Below are 12,198 nucleotides of genomic sequence, written 5' to 3' on the forward strand. Positions count from 1 at the left end.
TTGTGCCTCTTGCTTCCAGTTCCTTTCACACACTTCCTCTCCTCTGGCTCCTCCCCGCCTGACTGGAGTGAGCTCCTTTTTAAACCCAGGTGCTCTGATTAGCCTGCCTTGATTGGCTGCAGGTGATCTAATCAGCCTGTCTGCCTTAATTGGTTCTAGCAGGTTCCTGATCACTCTAGTGAAGCCCCTGCTCTGGTCACTCACGGAACAGAAAACTACTCATCCAGTGACCAGTATATTTGCCCTCTACCAGACTCCGGTACCCCCCTGGTCTGGGTCCATCACAATACAGTGTGTGTGTGTGTGTGTGTGTGTGTGTGTGTGTGTGTGTGTGTGTGTAATATATACACACACACACACATATATATATATTAGGTCTGTCAGTTAATCATAAGAATATAAGAATGGCTGTACTGCATCAGACCAAAGGTCCATCTAGCCCAGTATCCTGTCTACCGACAGTGGCCAATGCCAGGTGCCCCAGAGGAAGTGAACCCAAAAGGCAATGATCAAGTGATCTCTCTCTTGCCATCCATCTCCACCCTCTGACAAACAGAGGCTAGGGACAGCCTTCCTTACCCGTCCTGGCTAATAGCCATTAACGGACTTAACCTCCATGAATTTATCCAGTTCTCTTTTAAACATTGTTATAGTCCTAGCCTTCACAACCTCCTCAGGCGAGGAGTTCCATAAGTTGACTGTGCGCTGTGTGAAGAAAAAACACATTCTGCCATATATTTCATGTTATAGCAGTCTCAGATGATGACCTAGTACATGTTGTTCATTTTAAGAACACTTTCACTGCAGATTTCACAAAACACAAAGAAGGTACCAGTGAGAGATTTCTAAAGATAGCTACAGCACTTGACCCAAGGTTTAGGAATCTGAAGTACCTTCCAAAATCTGAGAGGGACAAGGTGTGGAGCATGCTTTCAGAAGTCTTAAAAGAGCAACATGCCGATACAGAAACTACAGAACCCAAACCACCAAAAAGAAAATCAGCCTTCTTTCGTGGAATCTGACTCAGATAATTAAAATGAACATGCGTCGGTTCACACTGCTTTGGATTGTTATCATGCAGAACCCATCATCAGCATGGACAAATGTCTCCTGGAATGGTGGTTGAAGTATGAAGGGACATACGACTCTTTAGCGCATCTGGCACATAAATATCTTGCGACGCCAGCTACAACAGTGCCATGCAAATTCCTGTTCTCACTTTCAGGTGACATTGTAAACAAGAAGCGGGCAGCATTGTCTCCTGCAAATGTAAACATACTTGTTTGTCTGAGCAATTGGCTGAACAAGAAGTAAGACTGAGTGGATTTGCAGGGTCTACAATTTTTATTTTTGAATGCAGTTTTTTGTACATAATTTTACGTTTACTATGCAGAAGAAAAATTCTGCTTTTAACCATCTTAATTTAAATGAAACAAGCACAGAAAATTTCTTTACCTTAGCAAATTTTTTTGTAATTTTCCCTTTATTGTTTTAGACATTTACATTTAACACAGTACTGTGCAGTACTGTAGTGTGCTGTACAGTATTTGGGGTTATTTTTGGTCACTGCTGCCTGATTGAATGCTTCCGGTTCCAAATGAGGTGTGTGGCTAACTGGTCAGTTCGTAACTCTGGTGTTTGTAACTCTGAGGTTCTACTGTATTTTCAATTCCAAATGGTCAAGCTGAGCTGATTATTATAATGGACAACATTATTTCTTGCCATCTCATTTTTCATAACCGATCTGTTCTTTTATCCCTCAACTTCATTTTTCATACAATTGCTTTGTAAAGATGTCTGTGTAATAACTGTTTTATTTTATAATTTTTTCTAACTTTGTCTCTAAATAGCAAAGCCACCCCAAGAACCCAAATGACAAGCATCGGAGCAAGAAATGTAAAGAACCTAAGCCTAGGGTAAAGAAGTTGAAGTATCATCAATATATCCCACCTGATCAGAAAGGTGAGAAGAACGAGCCACAGATGGACTCCAATTATGCTCGTTTACTACAGCAACAGCAGCTTTTTTTGCAGCTGCAGATCCTGAGCCAACAGCAACAACACTACAACTACCAGACAATTCTACCTGCACCGCTCAAGTATGTGAAACTGTCAGTTTTTTTTTCCTTTAAAGGGATCAATTTGCTTTTTTCTTAAATAAGAAAAAAATATAGATCAAATGTAGAATTTGTATTTTAAGGTTAAATTATGCATGTTAGGCACCAACCCTGTATTTGGGGATAGTGACTCATCATGATTTGAGGTGGTTATATTTAAAGGTAGATCAGTGCACATACCCTCTATACTACCTATTCCTCAGTCTCCAATTCTCTGCATCTCTTAGCAGCACACGTAGTGATGAGACTATAGTTTTGATTTATTGAAGGGACAGTAAAGTCTGATAAACCTATAACTGGACCTACTGGCTTAATTTTGCTCTATGGACATATGAAAGCACAGCAGCCCCTTTATTTGTCTGCTGTATTTTTCTAATCAAACATGTTATTTATGTAACCCTTCTGCCCATCTGAGCTGACAGCAACAACGGCCCAGTTCAGAATCTGGGGGTTCCGTTTTAATAACGCAATGCAAAACTGACTCGAGCCCCCACCCAGTGACCTGGGACAATTACATACCACCCCCCGGACGGCTCCAAGAGGCAATACTTCCCCTCTCGGAAGCACGGAGTCTGAGTGTAGCAAAGGGAGGGAAACAATGTGGCATTATGTTGGGGAAACACCACAAACAGGATTCATAACACAAACCATGAGCAAAAGACCCACCCCCAAGTAAGTTTGGCAGTATCCTATTCCGCTCAGAGTCTTAATCCAGCAATCCAAAAGACCACCTGAAGTCCCAAAAGTCCAACACCCCAAAAGTCTCTGTCCCTGGTCAGTGCAGCCCCAGAGATCAAAAGTTTATCTACAGAGTTTTACCTCCCAGCTGGCGGGGAGCGGGGAGTACAGCAGTGTTAAGGGGCACCTTACGTGGTCCGAGGCCGACTGCCCTGCCTCTCTGTGATATTCTGCTGCAGCCCTCACCAGCCACTCCACCAGCCGCTCCGCACCACCAGCCTTCCCATGAGCCGCTCCAGCTGTTCCACAAACTGCTCCGCTCCACCAGCTGCTCCGCTCCACCAGCTGTCCCACGAGCCGCTCCAGTCGACCCGCAAACTGCTCCACTCCGCCAGCCACTCAGCAACATAGCTTCAGGCCCCCCTACAGCACTCAGTGATTTCAGCTCTTAGTGATTTTAGCTCTTTAGTGATTTCAGCTTGTAGTAGGGGAGCCTCAGTGCTAGTGCACCATTGGCCCAATTTGAATTCAGCTCAGCAACCTGTAGCTAGACTCCTAATGGAATTAAAATTAGCTCTGATATTCCACCGTAGAGAGAGGAGGAGGTGCAACTGGCATTTCAGGCCCTCAGACAGGGCCCATATCACCAGGCACAAATACCTGTCCCTAGCCTCTCTCAATTCACTAGGTTTTGGAACCCATGTCCCTTGTCTAGCGAGTGCTACTACTACGTCTGCACTATGGGATTATTCTGATTTTACATAAACCGGTTTTATAAAACAGATTGTATAAAGTCGAGTGCACACGGCCACACTAAGCACATTAATTTGGCGGTGTGCGTCCATGGTCCGAGGCTAGCGTCAATTTCTGGAGCGTTGCACTGTGGGTAGCTATTCCGTAGCTATCCCATAGTTCCCGCAGTCTCCCCTGCCCCTTGGAATTGTGGGTTGAGATCCCAGTGCCTGATGGGGCAAAAATAATTGTCGCGGATGGTTCTGGGTAAATGTCGTCACTCATTCCTTCCTCCGGGAAAGCAACGGCAGACAATCATTTTGCCGCCTTTTTCCCTGGATTGCCCTGGCAGACGCCATAGCACGGCAACCATGGAGCCCATACAGCTTTTTTTTACTGTCAACGTATGTGTACTGGATGCCGCTGGCAGAGGTGATACTGCAGCGCTACACAGCAGCATTCATTTGCCTTTGCATGACAGCAGAGACGGTTATCAGTCGTTCTGTACCGTTTGCTGCGCCATTGTAAATTGGCAGTGAGATGACTGTTATCTGTCGTTCTGTACCGTCTGCTGCTGTCATGGGTGCCCCTGGCTGAGGTCGGCCGGGGGCGCAAAGACAAATATGGGAATGACTCCCCGGGTCATTCCCTCCTTTATGGTATATAAAAATAGAGTCAGTCCTGCCTAGAATATGGGGCAACCAGTGTATCAGAGAACCAGAGAGCACAGCCACTCCGTGTCAGATCCCGCAGAAATGATGAGCTGCATGGCATTCTAGGGGGTGCCCCTGCAGCAACCCCACCCATTGCTTCCCTCCTCCCCAAACCTTCCTGGGCTACCATGGCAGTGTCCCCCCATTTGTGTGATGAAGTAATAAAGAATGCAGGAATAAGAAACACTGACTTGTTACTGAGATAAAAAGGGGAGGCAGCCTCCAGCTGCTATGATAGTCCAGGCAGGACATTAAACGGTGGGGGGGGGGGAGGAGCCCAGCATCCCACTGCTATGATAGTCCAGGCAGTACAGAATCTTTTCTTTACACATGAAAGGGGGGGGCTGATGGAGCTCAGCCCCCAGTTGCTATGATGAGGATGGTTACCAGCCGTTCTGTACCATCTACTGGGAATGACCGGTAATCATTCCTATTTTTACCCAAGCGCCCCTGGCCAGCCTCACCTGAGGCCAGCCAGGAGCACTCACGGGCTGATGATGATGACAGATAGCAGTCATATTGTACCATCTGCCACCGGGGAGGGGAGGGGAGCGGAGCAGATATTGCTCTTCACTGCCGCAGCATCGTGTCTACCACCAGCATTCAGTAGACATAGGGTGACATTGAGAAAAGTCAAGAAATGATTTTTTTTCCCTTTTCTTTCACGGGGGGGAGGGGTACATTGACGAGCTATACCCTGAGCCACCCTGGACAATGTGTTTGACCCTACAGGCATTGGGAGCTCAGCCAAGAATGCAAATACTTTTCGGAGACTGCTGTGGACTGTGGGATAGCTGGAGTCCTCAGTACTCCCTCCTTCTCTCCATGAGCGTCCATTTGATTCTTTGGCTTTGCGTTACGCTTGTCACACAGCACTGTGCTGTGGACTCTGTATCATAGCCTGGAGATTTTTTTCAAATGCTTTGCCATTTCGTCTTCTGTAACAGAGCTCTGATAGAACAGATTTGTCTCCCCATACAGCGATCAGATCCAGTATCTCCCATACAGTCCATGATGGAGCTCTTTTTGGATTTGGGATTGCATGGCCACCCGTGCTGATCAGAGCTCCATGCTGGGCAAACAGGAAATGCAATTCAAAAGTTCACGGGGCTTTTCCTGTTTACCTGGCCAGTGCATCCGAGTTCGGATTGCTGTCCAGAGCGGTCACAATGGTGCACTGTGGGATACCACCCGGAGGCCAATACCGTCGATTTGCGGCCACACTAACCCTAATCCAATATGGTAATACCGATTTTAGCGCTACTCCTCTTGTTGGGGAGGAGTACAGAAACCGATTTAAAGAGCCCTTTATATCGATATAAAGGGCCTCATTGTGTGGACGGGTACAGCGTTAAATCGGTTTAACTCTGCTAAAATCGCTTTAAACACGTAGTGTAGACCAGGCCTTAGCTGATGGTGAGTCCCTCTGTCATAAAACAATTTCATTGTCCTTGATTCACATAATCAGGGTAACAATACTTTATTCTTCCTGCCCCAATAACAGAGAAATTGGGGATCCCACAGCAGTCAAAGTGACCATTAGGGCTGCTGTGGGTTCATGCTAAGGCGGGGTGGGTTTGCCTATGCAAACAAGATCAGCCCCTGAAGTTCTTTTCCACAACTCGCCACAATTCACCACCAGATGTCAGGGTAGAGCTGATCCTAACTCTGCTTACATCTACATTCACAAGAATCGTGATCTCTTATGAATGCTTGTAACTTTCAACACCCTGCCTGTACACACATTATGACACAAGCAGGCAGATCAGAGACAGAACACAACCTCTATGCAATTTTGCTATTGCTATCCCAGTGTTTTTGTTGCTGTTTGGGGCATTTTGGAGGGACTGAGAGACTTTTGGATAAGAAAGAATGTTGGGCTTTGTAAACTGCAATAGGAGATTAAAATTTGGGCCTAAAATCCTGACTAGGTACTTTTTACACTCCTCCCTTTCTCCCCTCACCATAGTATATGAGTGACTCACAAACATCATTAATCCCCAATATGCCCATAAGGGAAAGAATCTAACTCACAGCAGTGTATATTATTCTGTTTCCAGCCTTTCTTAACAACTGATAGTAAATAACTAAAAAGTATAACCTGAGAGTAACAAATGACATTTGTATAATTGCCATGTATACTATCTTTGGAAGAAGTGATGTGCTGTGTGGTATCATTTGCTCATTCTGTTACATGTAGAGACAGCACAAAAATATTTTTATCTTGAATCAAATTGAACAAAGAAAGTGCAGAGAATTTTAATTAAAATCCATCTTAAACTGATATTAATACAACAAGCTTAGCTGTGTATGCTGTAATAGCAGTTTATTCTTTGAGTGCTTGCACATGTTCATTCCAGTGTAGGTGTGTGCACACCCTGAGCACAGTTGCCAGAATTTTTTCCCTTTGTGGTTGTATCTGTCTGCTTGGTTCTAGTGCCTCTGGTGCCGCACGCTCATAGTGTCAGTATAAGGGGCCTTGCCACGCCCTTTCAGTTCCTTCGTACCACCCATGATGGTTGCTGAAACTTTCCTCGTTCCTCAGGTCTGGACATGATCACACAGGACCATGACCATCTACTCCACCCAAACCTTAGCTCTCTTCATGTGATGGCCTGGAACCTTCATGGCTGAACCCCAAAGAGCAAGCTTGCTCAGAGCAGTTTATAGAGTCCTACAGGGCAGTAGAAAACCTTCCACTCGGGTAATGTACCTGGAAAAGTGGAAACAATTCTCCATCTGGTCTTCCCAGCTCCGAGTTCTGACTATGCAGTCCTCATTGCAGCTCATTCTGGAATACCTTCTACTTTTAAAGCAGCCAAGCTTGGCCTTTTCTTCAGTCAAGGTCCACCTGGTGGCCATTTCAGTCTTTCATCCTAAGATTGACAGTAGGTCATTTTTCTCACATGAAATGATAATGTGTTTTACGTCATTCAGGAGAGTTTCAGAGATCCACGCCCTCACCTCAGAACCTCATATATAAGGCTATGATTTAGTCATGGTTATTTTTAGTAAAAGTCATGGACAGGTCGTGGGCAATAAACAAAAATTCACGGCCTGTGACCTGTTGATGACTTATACTATAAATACCCCTGATTAAATCTTGGGAAGAGGGGTGTCAGCAGCACTAGTTTCCAGGGGCCGCTGCTCAGCAGCTGCTCTGGCTGCCTGAACGCTGCCGACAGCAGCTGTGCCGGCCACCCTAGGACTGCTGCTGGGGGCTGCCAACAGCAGCTGCTCCGGCTGCCCTGGGACCGCTGGGTGCAGGGCCCCCAAATGGCTGGCTGTGGAGCCGTTCCAGTAGTGGCCGGTGCGGATAGCCATGGAGCCAGCGGCTTGGGCAGCTCTGGGGTCAGTCACACTGGCTGCCTCGGAAGTCATGAGAAGTCACGGAATCCATGACTTCTGTGACCTCCAGGGCCAACATGGAGCCCTATTCATATACAATCTTCTTCAAAGAGAAAGTGCAGCTAGGCATGCATCCAAAGTTCCTCACGAAAGTGGTTTCTCAATTCCACTGCAACCAATTGATTTTTCTACTCTATTCTGTCCTAAGCCACGCGCAGATAGGGAAGAACAATATCTGCTCTCCTTGGATGGCAGATGGCCCTGGCATTCTATATTCAGAAGACCAAACCGTTCCATAGATCATCACAGTTCTTCATAGGGATAGCTAAGAGAATGAAGGGGCTCCCTATCCCTGCTGAGACGATTTCATCTTGGATTATGCCATGTATCTGGGCATGTTATGACCTCGGGGGGGTCTCCTCTCTGCTGAACCTGACTGCTCATTTCACTTGGTCTCAGGCCTCTTTGGCAGCTTTTCTACCTCAAGTTTCTATTTGAGATATCTGCAGTGCTGCGACCTGGTCCTCGGTGCACACGTTCTCAGCACACTATGCCATCACTCAGCAAGCCAGAGACAATGCCTACTTTGGCCACAGTGTTGCAGTCAGCTTGCCCTTAAGCTTCAAGCCCGTCTCCTGTGCAACTGTTTGTGAATCACCTACATTGGAATAAATATGGGCAAGCACTTGAAGAAGAAAAAACAGTTACTAACCTTTTGTAACTGTTATTCTTCTAGATGTATTGCACATCCATTCTAAGACCTTTCTGCTGTCCCCTCTCTTGGAGTGGTCCATGAAAAAAAACTGAAAAAGTGCAAGCCCAGAAGGGCCCCTTATTCCCGCACTATGAGCATGCAGCAACAGGATGTGTTAGAGCCGACTCAATGGGTACCACTAAGGGAAAAAATTCAGGCAACTGTGCTCAGGGCATGCCCACACCTACGTTGAAATGGACATGTGCAACATCTCGAAGAATAACCGTTACAAAAGGTTTGTAACCATTTTCTCTTCTTCGAGTGCTTGCACATGTCCAATGTAACCGTTTTTTCTTACTTAGTAAGTATTATTCTACATAACAGACAGAAACATTAAAAAAAATCTTGCTAACCCCACTTTAAAAGACCCTTGAGATATTAAGAGGTATACATTGTTGTTTAGAAATGCCAGTAAGGGCCTAATTATACAAATCAGGAAAGAAAAGTGCAGCTGTTCAGAAAGATGAGGTGGAAGTCTGGAATTTCAGTGACTGCTAAACATATTAGGTTTTTTGACACAAAGATCCACTCACACTGATCTGATCTTTAACAAAATTAAAGATTAACCTACCATAATCTTTTGGATATTTATTATAAAATAGGTACTCTGCCTTGTCAGCAAGGTACAATTTGCATTTGAACAATAAGTCCAAATGTCTCTACCAAAATGTGCATTTTCCTGATACGATCTTGTTTATCCAGGGAAGTTGTAATCACAAATACAAAGTCAGTTAAAAGGCAGACCCACTTGCTCTGTGGCCATATGATGCAGTTTTGTTGTAGAAATTTAGGAATCCATGCTTGACCAATAAATCCAACCAATTAATTAACATGAGTAAGTTTTTTGTTTTCTGAGAATGACTGGCCAGGTTTCTTGCAAAGCAAAATCAGTTTGGCAGATGAAAAAATCATGCCAAAACTTCCAGTGCTATATATCTAAAGTTAGACACCTAACCCCATATTTAAGCACATAAATAACACCTGTTTTCCCCCAAAAAAACTGAATGTGCAGTCTCCAATGAAGTTACAGGGAGATGTGCATATTCAGTTCCTCTGAAAATCAGGCCACTCTTACTTAGGTGTCTACATATGGACTTAGGTATTTAATTTTAGGTATCTAGTCTGAAAATGTTAGTTTTAGCTTTTGTGATTTGAAAGAGATTGAAATGTTAGTGTGCAATTCACTTAGAGAAATAGGGGTGCAAACTCTTCTTCTTGGCTCCCCTATTTGTTCACATATATCTCAAACAATTACCACACTCCAAAGATTCTTTAATTAATTCTAAATATGTAAATCTGCATATGAAGAAAGGTTTTATAATAATGTATGTCACTCTGTTTACCTAGTTTACTGCACTAGTCAGCAGAAGCTTGGTTAATTTCAATATTTCTTCCTGTGTTTTTGATATCTGATTGTGGTGGTCTTGCATTAATAGAAAAAATAGTACAATATTTGAAACCAAGACAGCTTGGGTTGTATAAATCCTGTTGTCTTTTTAGAGGCAAGATTCCCTTAATATTTTAGTAGTGTAATAAAAGTGATTAAACATAAACTTGTAAGACTAACTCTATGCTACATAAAATACCAATATATTTTCCACAGCAAACTTTTCCTCTGCAAGAAATTCAAGAATCATCTAAAATATTTAATGAGTCCAGCTGTGTTAATTATGCATCTGAGGAAAAGTCAATTTTCTGCTATTAAGTGGATAAATTTTAAATTCGGTACTACTGCTTCTGAAAAGTAAATAACATAATAGCTAGCACTGATATTTTTATGCTTTTTTACTTGCAGACCTCTCAGTGACAAACAGAACAACAATGGGAATATACCACTGACTACTTTGAGCAACAGCACACCTACGTCCGTAGCCTGCACACCAAGACAGAACAGTAATATTCCCAGCAGAAAACCAGGACCGCTTCCTTCAAGCTTGGATGACCTGAAGGTAAAAATGAAGAGGGATTTGTCTATATGGTTATAGCAAAGGTTATAACTTGCAGATTGTTACTGACATTTTTATAGAAATGTTTTTGTCATTTTCATTTACTACCACCCTAGATTTTTTGCTTTTATTTAGTTTTTTCCCCTCTAGTTTCTAAGAAGCTCTTTTCTTGTCCAAAGCATTTTATAAATTTTATCTAATCCTTACAACACTTTTCTCTACTTCAGATAAGAAAGGAACATAGAACAGATTATTTGCATACTTTATCTGTTCAGTATATGAAGGCTTGCCTGGGAGAATGAACAAGAGGAAGCTGTTCAGTTGAGGTTCGGAACATTCTGCTTCATAGCAGGGAGATCTTCAACCAGACTTAAAAGTACAAGGCCAAATGGAACAGAGTTTTCTGTTTGGCATCCCAGCACCGGTTATCTCCTTTAACATTATCGATTTCAGTAATGCTGGACTATTTGCTCTCTCTGAAACAATCTGGACTGTCCATCGGTTCTATAAATATCCATAGAGCAGCAATATTTGCTCATCACTCCCCAATCCAGGACCAGACTTTTTTCCCAGCCTGTAGTGGCTATATTCTTGAAATACCTCGTGCATGTTTTTCCCTTTGTCTTGGGCCATCTATATAGTATTAGGGTTGATGATTCCTATACCAGCTGTCAATGAATACTGCCTTTCCTTTCTGGCTTGAAGAATAGAGCAGATTCAGGCCCTCATGACAGATCCTCTATACAGAGTTTTTCATAAAAATAGGGGCACTCTTAGATGTTACCCCAAGTTTCTACCTAAAGTTCTTTTAGATTCCATATATACCAATCTATTCACCTCCTGGTTCTCTTACTTAAATCTCACTCGATTCCAGGAAAGCTAGGTTTCATACACTTCATGTCGCAAGGCCACTGTCTTTTTACTGAGAACAAAATCGTTCAGGAACATGCCCACTCTATTTATGGCCTTTGCTGATTGAATTAAGGGGCAAACTGTGTCCTCACAGAAGTTATCCAGATTGGTCTCCAGCTGTTTAAGGCCATGTTATGAACTAGCCAGAGTAGATCCATCAAGCCACATTACAGTGCATTGCATTAGGGCCCAGGCAGCATGCGCTGCCTGTTTGAGGAATATTCCTGTATCTGAAATATGTTGAGCAGCTACACAGGGCTCACTACACATTTACAAGATGCTATTCTTTAACACAGGCTTCCAGAAATTGGAGGCAGTTTTTCTAGGGTTCTCCTGCAGTGTTTTTTAAGTAGGATTCCTAGTACCCACCTCCATGCCAGACAACTGCTTGTTAGTCACCAAGAGAGGAACCTATGAGCACAGTCACTCACAGAAAGAGTGGTTACTTAGCTTACAGCAACTGTGGTTCTTTGAGTCGTGTTGTCCACACAGATTCCACACTCCATCGTACTTTCCTGCAAATATAGAGTTCTACTCCTATGGCATTGGTGAAGGAACTGAAGGACAGATGGGTCTACTTTGCCCTGTATATTCTTGGTTGGGGCACACAGAGTGCAGGTGTGGCTCTAACAGACACTGTTAGCCAAAAGAATATGGTATTTTGCACGTGAGGTACATGTGCACCAAGAGTGTAATAATGTGAACAACACATCTCAAAGAACCACAGCTACTGTAGGGTAAGTAACTATTTATTTTTAAATAAAAAATTTGGTGGAAAGAATTACATAAAACACATACTGTAACTTACCCCTTCTGTCCACAGTTCACCCCCAGTGAGTATATCAGTATACTTATGACTGGAAAATCCAGGCTCTCTCCACCAGAAGTTAGTTAGCTGAATTGCTTATGCTTTTCATTCTTGTGAAAGAAACCCAGGTGGCATATGGTAATAATTGGTTAATTTCTAACTAAAGGTGACTAATGCACTGAGTCATCCAA

At 43.5% G+C, this 12,198-nt stretch overlaps 1 protein-coding gene across 12 annotated transcripts in view; it reads left to right on the top strand.

Moving 5' to 3' along the window:
• Positions 1-12,198, top strand: part of MRTFB (myocardin related transcription factor B) — a 435,216-nt gene that overhangs the window by 405,653 nt on the left and 17,365 nt on the right. For all 12 annotated transcript variants that reach the window (XM_050967702.1, XM_050967692.1, XM_050967690.1 and 9 more), the window contains 2 exons: positions 1,851-2,098; positions 10,137-10,290. In XM_050967702.1, coding sequence (XP_050823659.1) covers positions 1,851-2,098; positions 10,137-10,290 — 402 coding nt within the window. The remainder of the gene's footprint in view (positions 1-1,850; positions 2,099-10,136; positions 10,291-12,198) is intronic.

The sequence above is a fragment of the Gopherus flavomarginatus genome, chromosome 9 (assembly GCF_025201925.1).
Source record: "Gopherus flavomarginatus isolate rGopFla2 chromosome 9, rGopFla2.mat.asm, whole genome shotgun sequence".
Classification (NCBI taxonomy): Eukaryota; Metazoa; Chordata; order Testudines; family Testudinidae; genus Gopherus; species Gopherus flavomarginatus.